At 53.9% G+C, this 16,250-nt stretch overlaps 1 protein-coding gene across 1 annotated transcript in view; it reads left to right on the top strand.

Moving 5' to 3' along the window:
- The window catches only part of FCGBP (Fc gamma binding protein), a 115,652-nt gene that overhangs the window by 81,733 nt on the left and 17,669 nt on the right, over positions 1–16,250 (top strand). The window contains exons 21-28 of the mRNA XM_063657391.1: positions 116–453; positions 1,804–2,377; positions 2,771–3,387; positions 4,117–4,660; positions 6,269–6,861; positions 10,866–11,460; positions 11,579–11,778; positions 13,947–14,088. Coding sequence (XP_063513461.1) covers positions 116–453; positions 1,804–2,377; positions 2,771–3,387; positions 4,117–4,660; positions 6,269–6,861; positions 10,866–11,460; positions 11,579–11,778; positions 13,947–14,088 — 3,603 coding nt within the window. The remainder of the gene's footprint in view (positions 1–115; positions 454–1,803; positions 2,378–2,770; positions 3,388–4,116; positions 4,661–6,268; positions 6,862–10,865; positions 11,461–11,578; positions 11,779–13,946; positions 14,089–16,250) is intronic.

Below are 16,250 nucleotides of genomic sequence, written 5' to 3'. Positions count from 1 at the left end.
GTCTTGCCTGCAGTAACCCTGAGATCCGTGGTACAGACCGGGGTAGATGTGGAGGGAGCAGCCATCCTTTACAATGGGCAGCCCCTCAAGGTCCTCCTCCCTCTTCTGTCCCCAGACCCGTGCCACGGCGTGACATGCCGGCCACAGGAGACGTGCAAGGAGCAGGGTGGCCAGGGCGTGTGCCTGCCCAACTATGAGGCCACGTGCTGGCTGTGGGGCGACCCACACTACCACTCCTTTGACGGCCGGAAGTTTGACTTCCAGGGCACTTGTAACTATGTGCTGGCAACAACTGGCTGCCCGGGGGTCAGCACCCAGGGCCTCACACCCTTCACTGTCACCACCAAGAACGAGAACCGGGGCAACCCTGCTGTGTCCTACGTGAGAGTCGTCACTGTGACTGCCCTCGGCACCAACATCTCCATCCACAAGGACGAGATCGGCAAAGTCCGGGTATGTGTGGCAGGATGGTCCCCTGAGGTCCCCGGGAGGGCAGGAGGGATCCTGACGACCACAGTTAGCAGCTCAAGGCTCTTTGTCTTCACCTGGGCCTGAAACAAACTGTCAACAAAAAGAATAATTGCAGCAAAAATATCACCCTGTTACTGGGAATTAGATGAGCCTAGCCCCTTGGAAAGGGCTTTAGCATAGGACCTCAGCATTTGCCTTTTTTATAGACCTGGGTTTGAATCCAGCCTCTCCTCCTTATGAGCTGTGTGATGCTGGGCAGTTCACTTGGTAGGCCTCATCTGTGAAGTGGGCATCGTATCAGGGCCTGCCCCACAGCAAGGTGGTGCATGTCACATGCTGAGCTCAGAGTCTAGTCCAGGTGAACAGTCGTTTGAGTGTCTGTGAGGGAACAAGTGAGAGGCCCAGAGACCAGGACATGGAGAAAAATACAGGGATATTGGGCTGGGTGCGGTGGCTCACGCCTGTAATCCCAGCACTCTGGTAGACCAAAGCCGATGGGTCATCTGAGGTCAGGAGTTCGAGACAAGCCTGGCCAACATGGTGAAATTCCGTCTCTACTAAAAATACAAAAATTAGCTGGGTGTGGTGATGCTCCTGAATTCTCAGCTACTCAGGATGCTGAGGCAGGAGAATTGCTTGAACCTGGGAGGCAGAGGTTACAAGAGCCGAGATTGCAACACTGCACACAAGCCTCGGTGACATAGTGAGACTCCGTCTGAAAAAAAAGAAGTAATCAAGAAAAAGAAATATAGGGAGATTGGGGGAGAGGAATGGGCTATCCTTTCTGCCCAAGGAAATGGAGATGTAGCTTAATGGCAGCTCACATGGAGAGACTGAGGGATGCAACAGAGTAGGCACTGAATAAATGATGGTGAATGAGTGGAAGAGACACACAGAGAATGAGGGAGGTAGGAAGGAAGGGAAGAGGAGGGAGAGACAGACAAGGAGACAGAAAGAGAGAGAGAGAGAGAGAGAGAGAAGACCAAGTGATATAGACTTAGGTGAAGACAGAGGGAGAGAGACACAGAGACACAGAGACAGAGAGACAGAGACACAGAGACAGAGACACAGAGAGACAGAGAGACAGAGACACAGAGACAGGGGAGGGAGATAGAGATGAAGGGAGAAGATCTAGAAAAAGTAAAGTGAGGTTGCATTCCCCAAGACCTGGGCTAGAACAACTGTCCACAGTGTGTCAGATGACAATCCAACTATCGGGGGAAGGCCTTGGCCTCTCCCAGCCCCCGGTAGGATGAGAGAGAGGGAGGCAGAGGGCCAGAGCTGGGGCTGTAAAACCTCCAGTGACCCGTTTGCCTTCCCTCCTTCCCCCAGGTGAACGGTGTGCTGACAGCCTTGCCTGTCTCCGTGGCCGACGGGCGGATTTCAGTGACCCAGGGTGCATCGAAGGCACTGCTGGTGGCTGACTTTGGACTGCAAGTCAGCTATGACTGGAATTGGCGGGTAGACGTGACCCTGCCCAGCAGCTATCATGGCGCAGTGTGCGGGCTCTGCGGTAACATGGACCGCAACCCCAACAATGACCAGGTCTTCCCTAATGGCACACTGGCTCCCTCCATACCCATCTGGGGCGGCAGCTGGCGAGCCCCAGGCTGGGACCCACTGTGTTGGGACGAATGTCAGGGGTCCTGCCCAACGTGCCCTGAGGACCGGTTGGAGCAGTACGAGGGCCCTGGCTTCTGCGGACCCCTGGCCCCTGGCACAGGGGGCCCCTTCACCACCTGCCATGCTCATGTGCCACCTGAGAGCTTCTTCAAGGGCTGTGTTCTGGACGTCTGCATGGGTGGTGGGGCCCATGACATTCTTTGCAAGGCGCTGGCTTCCTACGTGGCCGCCTGCCAGGCTGCTGGGGTTGTCATCGAAGACTGGCGGGCACAGGTCGGCTGTGGTGAGTGCTGGGGGAGCAGAGGCGGGGCTGGGGGCGGGCTCCCGTCTCTTCGGGCTGCTTTGGTTTCACTCTGGTCCCTCTGGGTCTCTTTGTTTCCTTTTTTCTCTGTTTGTCTCTCTGTCTCTTGGGGCTCGTCTCTGGGCCTCGCTTTGCTTGTCTCTATCTGTCTGTTTCTCATTCTCTATCTCCCTCAGTTTCTGCTTGGGTCTCCTGGTGTCTCACCTTCTCCCATTTCTTTCTCTGTGTCCTCTCTCTGTGTCTTGTTCTCTGTCTCCCCCTTTCTCTGTCTGCTCCCTGGTGTCTCTCTCTGTCTCCTCCCACCCTGTCCTGGGACCCCACCCCTGACACCCTTCTCTCTGTTTCTCTCCTTCCTGCTCCTTCATCTGCCCACAGAGATCACCTGCCCAGAAAACAGCCACTATGAGGTCTGTGGCCCACCCTGCCCGGCCAGCTGTCCGTCCCCTGCACCCCTTACGACCCCAGCCGTATGCGAGGGCCCCTGTGTGGAGGGCTGCCAGTGCGACGCGGGTTTCGTGCTAAGTGCTGACCGCTGTGTTCCCCTCAACAACGGCTGCGGCTGCTGGGCCAACGGCACCTACCACGAGGCGGGCAGTGAGTTTTGGGCTGATGGTACCTGCTCCCAGAGGTGCCGCTGCGGGCCTGGGGGTGGCTCGCTGGTCTGCACACCTGCCAGCTGTGGGCTGGGTGAAGTGTGTGGCCTCCTGCCATCCGGCCAGCACGGCTGCCAGCCCGTCAGCACAGCCGAGTGCCAGGCATGGGGTGACCCCCATTACGTCACTCTGGATGGGCACCGATTCGATTTCCAAGGCACCTGCGAGTACCTGCTGAGTGCACCCTGCCACGGACAACCCCTGGGGGCTGAGAACTTCACTGTCACTGTAGCCAATGAGCACCGGGGCAGCCAGGCTGTCAGCTACACCCGCAGTGTCACCCTGCAAATCTACAACCACAGCCTGACACTGAGTGCCCGCTGGCCCCGGCAGCTACAGGTGAGGAGGGCTGTGGGCCAGACAGGAGCAGGTGCCAGCTCTGGGGTTGCCTGAGATGGTAAGGGCTTCACCATTCCCCTGGGCACCTTTCACAGCTTAGCTGGGGCATGATGGAAGGGTCAGAGTATAGGTCTAGGAGCCTGATGGCTTGGCACAGTGGCTTCTTCCTCTCTGAGCCTAGTGTATTCCTCTGTCAACTGGTCTAAGAAAAGTACCTGTTTTAGAGAAGGATGAGGAGTCAGTGACATGAGCCTATAGAGGCTCTTTGTTTTTCTTTTCTTTTTTTCTTTCTTGCTTTTCTTTCTTTCTTTTTTTTCTTAGCCTGACTCTGTTGCCCAGGCTGGAGTGCAGTGACAGGATTAGGGCTCACTGCAGCCTGGAACTCCTGGGCTCAATCCATCCTCCCGCCTTGGCCTCTGCCTCCCGAGTGTCTGGGACTAAAGGCGCACGCCACCACGCTGGCTAATTTTTCATTTTTTTTGTTGAGATGGGGGTCTCACCATGTTGCCCAGGCTGGTCTGAACTTCTGGCCTCAAGCGATCCTCTCATCTCAGCCTCCCAAAGTGCTGGGATTGCAGGCTGTGCCACCAGGCCTGGACTATAGATGCTCATTAGTATTTTCAGAGGGGAGGTGACATGCTCTGGGTCCCACAGCTAGTAGTTGGTGGGGCCAGGATTCAAACCCGTGTTTTCTCCACTCACCGTCCCCCCTCTACCTCCTGCCCGCAGGTGGACGGCGTGTTCGTCGCTCTGCCCTTCCAGCTGGACGCGCTCCTGCACGCACACCTGAGCGGCGCCGACGTGGTGGTGACCACAACCTCAGGGCTCTCGCTGGCTTTCGATGGGGACAGCTTCGTGCGCCTGCGCGTGCCGGCGGCATATGCGGGCTCCCTCTGTGGCTTATGCGGGAACTACAACCAGGACCCCGCAGACGACCTGAAGCCTGTGGGCGGGAAGCCCGCCGGATGGCAGGTGGGCGGCGCCCAGGGCTGCGGAGAATGTGTGTCCAAGCCATGCCCGTCGCCGTGCACCCCAGAGCAGCAGGAGTCCTTCGGCGGCCCGGATGCCTGCGGCGTGATCTCCGCCACCGACGGCCCGCTGGCGCCCTGCCACGGCCTTGTGCCGCCCGCGCAGTACTTCCAGGGCTGCTTGCTGGACGCCTGCCAAGTTCAGGGCCATCCTGGAGGCCTCTGTCCTGCAGTGGCCGCCTACGTGGCAGCCTGTCAGGCCGCTGGGGCCCAACTCCGCGAGTGGAGGCGGCCGGACTTCTGTCGTGAGTACTGCTCCATGCATGGTCCACATGGTCGGGTCTCTCCCTTTCCTTCCCAGGACTGTAGGACAGCAGCCCCTTCCTCCTCCATGGGGCTGCGGGGCCACCTTCCTTCCTTCCTCTGAGCTCGGTATCTCCTGTCAGGAAACACCTTGGCACTCACACACTGAAATGCCCCAAGTCAGGTACTGCAGTGAGAAAGAGTCAGTTAGAAACACCTAGTCAGAGTGTGGGCGCCGTGGTTCACGACTGTAATCGCAGCACTTCGGGAGGCCGAGGCGGGCGGATCACCTGAGGTCAGGAGGTCGAGACTAGCCCAGCCAACATGGTGAAACCCCACCTCTACTAAAACTACAAAAATTATCCCGGTGTGGTGGTGGGTGCCTGTAATCTCATCTAATCGGGAGGCTGAGGTAGGAGAATCACTGGAACCCAGGAGGCAGAGGTTGCAGTGAGCCGAGATGGTGCCACTGCCCTTCAGCCTGGGCGACAGAGACTCCATCTCAAAAACAAAAAACAAACAAACAAACAAACAAAAAAAGAAAAACAAAGAAAGAAAGAAAAAGGAAAAACAGAAAGAAAAGAAACACCTAGTCAGAAACCCTGGGTCCAGGACACTCTTGGGGACTGGTGATCCATGCTCTCAGATATCCAAGGCATGTAGATTGGGATGGGTGACCCTGCCTCTGTCACATAGCAAGGTACCCCTGGTTAGGAAGACCTAGTGAGTTTCAGCTGGTCAGAGGGCCCAGGTCTGTTGCACACACTGAAATACACCTAGTCACATAGAATTAGTCGCATACCTTCAGTGGTATCTGCTTAGATTTTATACTAACTGGTCAGTTACACTCAGAAAGAATCAGGATCCTGACATAGCCCTGGGCAGATCCACACAGATGCATAGTTAGATAGTCCTAGGTGGTTCCCTTCAGGCAGGTCTCCTGGTCACAGGTATCCTGCCAACTTCACCCAGGCACACCCTTAGACAGACCATGTCAGAAGGACTCTGGGAGTTGCTCCAGATCAGACACCCACAGCTGGGTGCCCTCAGGCAGAGTCATACCCTGAGATACATGTGGCCCCATACCCCAGTCACATTCACATCCTGAGATACCCATAGTCCGTTCTGATCTTGCATACCCCGAATAGATATAAGTGATCCATTTCACCCAGGTAAGCCTGGCTTACATGGTGAGACCCAATCTCTACAAAAAATAAAAATAAATCAGCCGGACGTGGTGGCTCACTCCCATAGTCCCAGCTAATCAGGAGGGTGAGGCTGGAGGATCACTTGAGGTGGAGGTGGAGGCTGCAGCGAGCTGTGATTGTGCCTCTGCACTCCAGTCTGGGTGAGACAGATTGAGAGCCTGTCTCAAAAAAGAAAAACATCAGCCAAGCAAAATCATTTGATCTTTAGAAATATTTGGTCAGAGAGACCTGGGCATGTCCCCTCCCATTCCAGGTCCCACACTGAGTCCCCCAGTTAGATGTCCTGGATCACATGTGCATACACAGAGACACCCAAATTGGCCTGAACAGTTTTCCCACTCAGGGCCTCCCAAGACCGCGACTCAAACACCTACCTGGCTTACGCCCACCTTGTCCCCACAGCCTTGCAGTGCCCTGCCCACAGCCACTACAAGCTCTGCAGTGACTCCTGCCCCGTGAGCTGCCCGAGCCTCTCGGCACCTCAGGGCTGTGAGTCGGCCTGCCGTGAAGGCTGCGTCTGCGATGCTGGCTTTGTGCTCAGTGGTGACACCTGTGTACCTGTGGGCCAGTGTGGCTGCCTCCACGATGACCGCTACTACCTGCTGGACCAGACCTTCTACCCTGGCCCTGGGTGTGATTCCCTTTGCCACTGCCGGGAGGGCGGCGAGGTGTCCTGTGAGCCCTCCAGCTGTGGCCCGCACGAGGCCTGCCGGCCATCCGGTGGCAGCTTGGGCTGCGTGGCCGTGGGCTCTACCACCTGCCAGGCGTCGGGAGACCCCCACTACACCACCTTCGATGGCCGCCGCTTCGACTTCATGGGCACCTGCGTGTATGTGCTGGCTCAGACCTGCGGCACCCGGCCTGGCCTGCATCGGTTTGCTGTCCTGCAGGAGAACGTGGCCTGGGGTAATGGGCGAGTCAGTGTGACCAGGGTGATCACTGTCCAGGTGGCAAACTTCACCCTGCGGCTGGAGCAGAGACAGTGGAAGGTCACGGTGAGAGCAGATGGGGAGCAGGGGGCGAGGGGCCTGTGGGTGGGTGGGGCACAGGCAGCGCTCAGCCCAGGAGTTGGGGGCACAGAGATGAGAGTGCATGTGCGAGGCCTGGGTTCCCTGAAGACAGAAGATACCAGTCAGAACCCAGAGTGGGAAGCCAATGAGGGAGGTGTCATCAGGGACTTGGGAGCTGCTCCCCCGTCTCTGTCCCTCAGTCTCCACTCTTTCATCACCTCCGTGCATTGACTTTTCTCTCCAGATCTCTCCCACCCTTTCCTCCCTCCCACTCCATCCTCTCCCCACCTCAATCCTGGATTCTGCCCTACTCACCTCCCTAGTCCGCCACTCATTGGCAGGATGTGGTGCCATCAGAGGTTGGGAAAGTGCAAGGCTGGAGAAGCTTCATGGACAGAGGACAATCTGTGGGTGACACTATCACCCCCTTAACTACAACAACAGCAGCTATAGTTCCTATACAGCTGACTGCAGACCTTTTGGCTGCCAGGCACTTCATGTCCATGGTGTCTGTATCCTTGCAACAGGAGCTGCAGGCACCATGATTTGCTTTATTTTTCAGAGTGGGATGGCCCATCACTGGCCCATAGTCCCCCCAGCAAAGGTGGAGCTTGAACCCCGTGCTGCTCTGCAGTGCTTTTCTTACCGAGAAGATTTGGTCTCATGTGGAGACTGGCATCTGAGTTACAGTGGACGGGTTTCCCCTGATACCCCACTGAAACACAGACACGCAGCTGTTTTTCTAGTAGCAGTATTGGCGAAGGTGCTGATCAATTACTGACTTAATCTGGTGAACTGGACAGGCATGACTTTTTTTTTTTTTTTTTGAGACAGAGTCTCGCTTTGTCACCCAGGCTAGAGTGCAGTGGCGTGATCTCGGCTCACTGCAACCTCTGCCTCCCAGGTTCAAGTGATTCTCCTGCCTCAGCCTCCAGAGTACCTGGGATTACAAGTGCGCAACACTACGCCCAGCAAATTTTTGTATTTTTAGTGGAGACGGGGTTTCGCCATGTTGGCCAGGCTGGTCTCAAACTCCTGACCTCAGTGATCTGCCGGCCTCAGCCTCCCAAAGTGCCGCGATTAGAGGCATGAGCCACTGTGCCTGGCCGACATGCAGGACTTAATTGAATATATTCCCTAATGTTTCCCAAGCTCCTAGAATAGCCCCTGACATACAGCGCCTAAATACATAGGAGTTGTTGGTGTTCTTGTATTTGCTTCTTACTGAAGGGGGCCAGCCCCTCCACACCTGCGGGTGTTTCTCGTCAGGTGGGATGAGAAACTGAGAAAAGAAATAAGACACAGAGACAAAGTAGAGAGAAAGAACAGTGGGCCCAGGGGACCTGCGCTCAGCATATGGAGGACCCCTGCGGGCACTGGTCTCTGAGTTCCCTCAGTATTTATTGATCACTATCTCTACTATCTTGGAGAGGGGGATGTGGCAGGACAGTAGGGTAATAGTGGGGAGAGAGTCAGCAGGAAAACATGTGAGCAAAGGTCTCTGTGTCATAAATAAGTTTAAGGAAAGGTGCTGTGCTTTGATGTGCATGTACACAAACATCTTCCGTGCATTAAAGAGCAGTATAGCCACTAGCATGTCTCACCTCCAGCCCTAAGGCGGTTTTCTCCATCTCAGTAAATAGAACATACAATTGGCTTTTACACTGAGACATTCCAATACCTGGCTTTCCTGGGAAGAGGTCCCTGTGGCCTTCCTTCCACAGTGTATTGTGTCCCTGGGTACTCCAGATTAGAGAATGGTGATGACTTTTATCAAACATACTGCCTTCAAGCACTATTTAACCAAAGCACATCCTGCACAGCCCTAAATCCATTAAACTTTAAGTCAACACAGCACATGTCTCTGCAAGCACAGGGTTGGGGCTAGGGTTACAGATTAACAGCATCTCAAGGCAGAAGAATTTCTCTTAGTACAGAACAAAATGGGGTTTCTTTTTTTCTTTTTTTTGAGACGGAGTCTCACTCTGACACCCAGGCTGGAGTGCAGTGGCACGATCTTGGCTCGCTGCAAGCTCCGCCTCCTGGATTCACGCCATTCTCCTGCCTCAGCCTCCCGAGTAGCTGGGACTACAGGGGCCCACCACCATGCCCGGCTAAATTTTTTTTGTATTTTTAGTAGAGACGGGGTTTCACTGTGTTAGCCAGGATGGTCGCGATCTCCTGACCTCTTGATCTGCCTGCCTCAGCCTCTCAAAGTGCTGGGATTACAGGCGTGAGCCACCCCGCCCAGCCCCAAAATGGGGTTTCTTATGTCTACTTCTTTCTACGTAGACACAGTAACAGTCTGATCTCTCTTTCTTTTCCCCACACTTACTGAATCCCCCAGCTTCTCTACAAATGTGGGAGCTCTTATTATCTCCCAGTTTACAGCTGAGGAAACTGAGGCAAGGCTAAGTCAGTTGCCCTTACCCACCTCCCAGCCCTGCTTGGGAAGTGTGGCAGTTGACCATCTTTTTAGGAGACTCAGCCAGGAGCATGTCTTTCTCCTGCCTTCTCCTCTGATTCTTCACATTTCCAGAAGAATCCAGTGTGCACTATCTGTGATAAGGAAGGGTGAGCAAGCGTGTTAATCAGGGGTTGATTTATTTAGTTTTTTAGAGACAGGGTCTTGCTCTATCACTGAGGCTGGAGTGCAGCGGTGTGATCCTAGCTCCCTGCAGCCTCGAACTCCTGGGCTCAAGCAATCCTACCACTTCAGCCTCCTGAGTGGCTGGGACTACAGGCATGCACCACCATGCCCAGTTAATTTGTTTTCTTTTTTATTTTGTAGAGACAGGATCTCAATATGTTGCCCAGGCTGAACTTGAACTCCTGGGCTCAAGTGATCTTCCCGCCTTCGCCTCTCAAAGTGCTGGGATTATAGACATGAGCCACTGTGCCCAGCCCAGGGGTGGATTTACAAGGCTTTGTTGGTGCCTATTAACCTTAAACTGAAACCACTGGTCCTCAGCTCATAGGTTTGAGTTCATTTCCCCAAGAATTTAGCCTAACTTTCCACTCGCTGATGCTTTAAAGCAAAAACCTATGGTGTCTGTTTACTCTTCAAAAGAAAAACCTCCACTCATAGCTGCTAATAACAGCAAATGCTCCTGAAGCCTGCATGCCATGCCAGCCACGTTTCTCAGCACTTCACAAATATTAATGTATCTGATCCTGACAACAGTTCCGTGGGGCAAACACCTTATTCCCGCCTCATAGATGAGGAAACAGAAACAGGGAGAGGTGACTCACTTGCCCAAGGTCACAAAGAGGGTAAAGGGGGAAATTGAACTTGGGCAAGTGGCTCTGGGGGCGATCATTGCTTATTAATGACTGCAGCAAGTGGTACATAAAGGATAGCTGGAGGCTTGTTACTTCATCGAGACCTGTATTCGTTTCCCCTGGCTGCCATAACAAATTACCACGAGCTTGGTGGCTTAAAACAATAGAAATGTACGTTCCACAGTCCTGGGTGCCAGAAGTTCAACATCAAGGTGTCGGCAGGGCTGCACCCCTTCAAAAGACACTGGTTTGGGGATCTTCCTTTCCCTTTCCAGCTCTGCAGACTCCAGGTTCTCTGGGCTTGTGACAACACCATTCTAATCCCTGCCTTCATCTTCATCTGGCCTTTCCTGTGTGTCTCTGTGTCTTTTTGTTTCTGGCTCTTATAAGGACACTAGTCATTGGATTTAGGGCCCAGTTTAATCCAGGATAATCTCATGTTGAGATTATTACCCTGATTACATCTACAAAGAACTTTATTCCAAGTAAGCTCACGTTACGGGATTCTGGGTGAATATGTCTTTTATGGACCACCATTCAATCCACTATCAGGCCCTGTTATTCTACCAACTTTAGACATACAAAAAGTGAAGCCCCAAGAGGTGAGGTCACACAGATCTTCAGCATCAGGCATGGGCTTGAACTAGGGTCCCACCCCCACTCAAAGTATACTTTCTGAAGCGTGGCCTGCCTCTCTCGCCTCCCAGGTGAACGGTGTGGACATGAAGCTGCCCGTGGTGCTGGCCAACGGCCAGATCCGTGCCTCCCAGCATGGTTCAGATGTTGTGATTGAGACCGACTTCGGCCTGCGTGTGGCCTACGACCTTGTGTACTATGTGCGGGTCACCGTCCCCGGAAACTACTACCAGCAGATGTGTGGCCTGTGTGGGAACTACAACGGCGACCCCAAGGATGACTTCCAGAAGCCCAATGGCTCTCAGGCAGGCAACGCCAATGAGTTCGGCAACTCCTGGGAGGAGGTGGTGCCCGACTCTCCCTGCCGGCCGCCGACCCCCTGTCCGCCGGGGAGCGAGGGCTGCGACCCCAGTGGCGAGTGTCCTCCCGATCTGGAGAAGAAGTATCAGAAGGAGGAGTTCTGTGGGCTCCTCTCCAGCCCCACAGGGCCACTGGCCTCCTGCCACAAGCTGGTGGATCCCCAGGGTCCCTTGCAAGATTGTGTCTTTGATCTCTGCCTGGGTGGTGGGAACCTGAGCATTCTCTGCAGCAACATCCATGCCTATGTGAGTGCTTGCCAGGCGGCTGGAGGCCACGTGAAGCCCTGGAGGACTGAAACTTTCTGTCGTGAGTGAGGGAGAGCCGGCGGGGCAGGGAGGGGAGAGCTTGAGGCACAGAAGGTGTAGACCCTGGGCCTTGCAGCCCCTCCCTCCCCAGGGCTCTGATCGTCAACCCCTCCTTGCAGCCATGGAGTGCCCTCTGAACAGTCACTACGAGCTCTGCGCGGACACTTGCTCCCTGGGCTGCTCGGCTCTCAGTGCCCCTCTGCAGTGCCCAGATGGGTGTGCTGAGGGCTGCCAGTGTGACTCCGGTTTCCTCTACAACGGCCAAGCCTGTGTGCCCATCCAGCAATGCGGCTGCTACCACAATGGTGTCTACTATGAGGTAGGAACCTAGTCATCTGGGGCAGAATATGGGGCCTCACCCCTCCCACTGCTCATCAGCCCCACGGCCTACTTGGCCTCTTATTTATTTCTTTTAGAGTCAGGCTCTCACTCTGTCACCCAGGCTGGAGGGCAGTGGTACCATCATAGTTCACTGCAGCCCCGAATTCCTTGGCTCAAGCAATCCTTCACCTCACCTCCCAAGTACCTGGGACTATAGGCGTGCACCACCAAGCTCAGCGAATTTTTAATTTTCCTGTGGAGACATAGAGATGCGGGCGTCTCACTATGTTGCTCAGGCTGGTTGTGAACTCCAGGCCTCAAGCCGTCCTCCCACCTTGGCCACCCAAAGTGCTGGGATTCATGGCGTGAGCCACCATGCCCGACCCACTGAGCCTCTTTTTTTTTTTTTTTTTTTTAAGACATAGTCTTGCTCTGTTGCCCAGGCTGGAGTGCAACCTCCGCTGCCTGGGTTCAAGCTCACTGCAACCTCAGCATCCCAGGTTGAAGCAATTCTCTTGTCTCAGCCTCCCGAGTAGCTAGGAGTACAGGCACGTGCCACCACGCCCAGCTGATTTTTTGTATTTTGGTAGAGGTGGAGTTTTGCCATATTGGCCAGGCTGCTCTCGAACTCTTGACTTCAAGTGATCCTCCTGCCTTGGCCTCCCAAAGTGCGAGCATTACAGGCGTGAGCCACCACAGCTAGTCCACTCAGTCTCTTCAATGTCTCTTGTACCCACTCCTTTCCCCGTCCCCGTGGCCCTCCCTTGGTCTAGCTGGTCCTCTCCCACCTGGGTCCCTCCCAGCTCCTACCTCTGCTCCCTCTGGTCCACCCTCCACGTGGCAGTGGTAAAGATCTTTCTAAATATGACCATGGGCTCTGAAGCTTTAAACCCTCCCCTGACTCCCCGGGTCAAGTTGTGGCTTTGACTTCCGGGTCTGGACGAAGGGAGCCTTTCTGACCACAAAGACAAGATTTTCATGGGTTATACCAGCTGCTAACACCCTCTCTTTCCCTCTCCCACTCTGTCCCTGTTGGTCCTTTTTCTTTGACTGGAGCATGTATTTGTCTAATGTCCGTCTCCCTTGCAGGACTGTGAGCTCTCCTAGGGGTGGAACCTTCTCTCTGTTGTTCTCCTCACATAAATAATATTAATAATAACAGAAAATGTGTAGATAGTGCTTACTATGTATCTGATACCATTTTAAGTGCTATGTGTGCATATTTTTATATATGCATTACATATCTAAAAACTTTTTATTCTGAAAACGTTCAAACATGCAAAAATTAAGAGAATAGTGCAATGACTGTCCATGTACTTACCCATCACGTGATTAGCTTCAAAAATAAGCCACATTCTCCGGATCTTGTTTGATGTTTACCCCACGTATCTCTCCTATCTCAATGTTTTAAAGGAAACCGTTTTCTGTTTTTTTTTTTTCTTGAGATGGAGTCTTGCTCTGTCACTCAGGCTGGAGTGCAGTGGTGCCGTTTCGGCTCACTGCAAGCTCCGCCTCCCGAGTTCACACCATTCTCCTGCCTCAGCCTCCCGAGTAGCTGGGACTATAGGCACCCGCCACCACGCCCGACTAATTTTTTGTATTTTTAGTAGAGACGGGGTTTCACCGTGTTAGCCAGGATGGTCTCAATCTTCCGACCTCATGATCCACCTGCCTCGGCTTCCCAAAGTGCTGGGATTACAAGCATGAGCCACCGCGCCCAGCCTACCCTTTTCATTTTATCTGAATTTTACATGTGTTATTAACTCAGTTATACTTCCATAGGCAGGCGCTACTATCATCTGCAATTTGCAGATCATGAAACTGAGCCATAAAGAGGTGAAGTAACTTGCCCAGAGTCACACAGTTTGGAAACAGCAGAAACGGGCTTCAAGCCCAGGCAATCTGCTCTTAGTTACTATGTCACACCATTTCTCCTACAGCAGACATTGAGCGGATATTTTGGAATGAATGAGTAAATGAAGAAAAGTGAATGAACAAATGAATAACGACCCCAAAGCCTCAGCTTCACAGACAACGGGCCATCCTGCTAAGAGATGTCCATTGTCTGTGATGTCTGCCAAACCCCTCTGTGCCCAGAACGCCAGAGATGTGAGAGTCGGCTCCCACCCGTGGTGTCCCTGATGGCCATGCCCTCTCTCCCCACAGCCGGAGCAGACAGTCCTCATTGACAACTGTCGGCAGCAGTGCACGTGCCATGCGGGTAAAGGCGTGGTGTGCCAGGAACACAGCTGCAAGCCGGGGCAGGTGTGCCAGCCCTCCGGAGGCATCCTGAGCTGCGTCACCAGAGGTGCTGGGCTGGGCTGGGACTGGGGCTGATGGGACTAGGGATGGAGGACGGCGACTCTGGGGCTGAGGGTAGTGTAACTGGGGTGTCCATGGCGGGAGGTGTACAGGACTAATGATTGAGGTCTCAGACCTGGGGAACCCTAGACCAGGTTTCACAGGGCCAGGGCCACCTACTTTGGGAGGTAGGGACCCTTAGGGAAAATCCAGGCTGTGGGGACCCTCAGAGGTAGTTTTCTCAGGGTGGATGTCAGAGACCCTCGGTATAAGGCAGGGACAGGCGCGCCTTTGCTCTAATGTGCTACATGGTAAATGTTTAAGCTCGCAGGCTGTACGTTCTTGTTCCAGCTACTCACTCTGCCATTGTGGCATGAAAGCAGCCATAGACTATGTAAGTGAAGAGGTCAGGCTCCTATAAGACTTTAGAATACAAGAGCAGCAGCCTAGAGGGCCATCGTGAGCGGAACACTGATGTGTGGGATTAGGCTTGGGGTTCAGACACTAGCAGCACAGGGCAGGGGAAAGACTGGTATCCCAGGAGCAGGGACAGAGAGCAGAGTTCTGAGTCTGAGGCACAGAGACCCCACCAAGGCAGGACATTGGATATGGGGACCCCTCTTAACTGGAAGATCAGGATTTCTAGGGGTATAGTCTCCAATGTGGGAACCCCTCAGACTAAATCTGGGACACAGCCACCTCCAGGGCTTATTTCTTAGGGTGAAGAGCAGAGAACCCTCCTCCCCCCAAGGATAAGAGAATAGGAGCTCCAGCACCAAGGGGTGGGGGCTAAGACTCTCAGGGCTGATGAGCAGGATAATGGGGACTCCCAGGAATGGGGGGTATATCACTCAACATCTAGTTGAGAGACAAAAAGTGTACGGCCATTTGAATGAGGAAAGTTTAATTAAAGAATCATTTACTTATTAATAAGAGATTAACTATTAAAGGGTAAAGAGGGCCTGGTGCGGTGGCTCACACACCCAGCACTTTGGGAGGATCGCTTGAGGCCAGGAGTTTGAGACCAGCCTGGGCAACATAGCGAGACCCCGGTCTCCCCAAAAAATTTAAAATTAGCCAGGCGTGGTGACGCACGCCTGTGGTCCCAGCTATTTAGGAGGCTGAGGTAGGAGGATCACTTGACCCCAGGATTTCGAGGCTGCAGTGAGCTATGATTGCACCACTGCCCTCCAGCCTGGGCAAGACAGCAAGACCTTGTCTCTTTACAAACAAACAAACAAATAAATAAACAGAAATAAGAAACGGTAAAGAGAACACTAAATAGGAATACCACCAAAGCACACAAAGGAAGTAGCCCCCACTCTAGGGCTCAGGTAGAGGCCTCATGGAAGGGAGACATTGGCCCCTCCTCTTCAAGGAGGGGAGAATCAGCCCCAAGGCTGAGTCCAGTCTCACTGCAGCTGTAGCCCACTGGGTGGCACAGAGGTTTCTGCAGGCTGGACTTGGCAAGAAGGGAACCCCTCACTGGGAAGCCAGCTGGGGCCAGTGGAACTCGCTGAGTGTGGCCCCACACCCTGGCCAGAGCTGGAAGGGCCAAACTGGCTGGAAGCCAGACCAGGAGCCCCTCCCTCCTGCAGTGACTCTCCAGCGCCCTCTGTTGACAAAGCTTAACTCCGTGGGTGTATTTGAAGCTGAGAGGAGGTACATAGATCATGGACACAGGAGGAAGGAGACATTTGAAGACTGGCCCCTCCCACACAGGGCTTCCACAAGCTGGGGTCACAGATGTAGTAACAGTAGCAACAGGGTCTCGGACACAGAAGCCCTCCAGGACAGGGCCTCAGCAGTGAGACACCCTCAAGGCTACCGTCTTGAATACAGCAACCCTCAGGGATGGGGTCTTGCACTGAGGAAGACCCAGGCCATGAGACTTAGCTAGTTAGGGTCTCAAACGTTTCAAATCCTGCTGAGACCCTGGCACTGGGCTCTTGCCAGAAGATCACCCAGGGCCCTAGTCTTGGGCACAGAGGCCTCCAGGACCTGGAGAAATTGGAGACCAATTTCTATCAAATGTGGAGACGTCCAGGGGGCTGAGATCTCAGGTATGGGGGACCCTGAGGCCAAGATTTTTTTTTTTTTTTTTTTTTTTGAGATAAGGTCTCACTCTGTCGCCCAGGCTGGAGTGTAGTGTAGCTTACTGCAGCCTCG

The sequence above is a fragment of the Pongo pygmaeus genome, chromosome 20 (genome assembly GCF_028885625.2).
Source record: "Pongo pygmaeus isolate AG05252 chromosome 20, NHGRI_mPonPyg2-v2.0_pri, whole genome shotgun sequence".
Taxonomy (NCBI): domain Eukaryota; kingdom Metazoa; phylum Chordata; class Mammalia; order Primates; family Hominidae; genus Pongo; species Pongo pygmaeus.
Note: the sequence above shows the minus strand (reverse complement) of the source record. Positions and strands in the feature narration are given on the sequence as shown.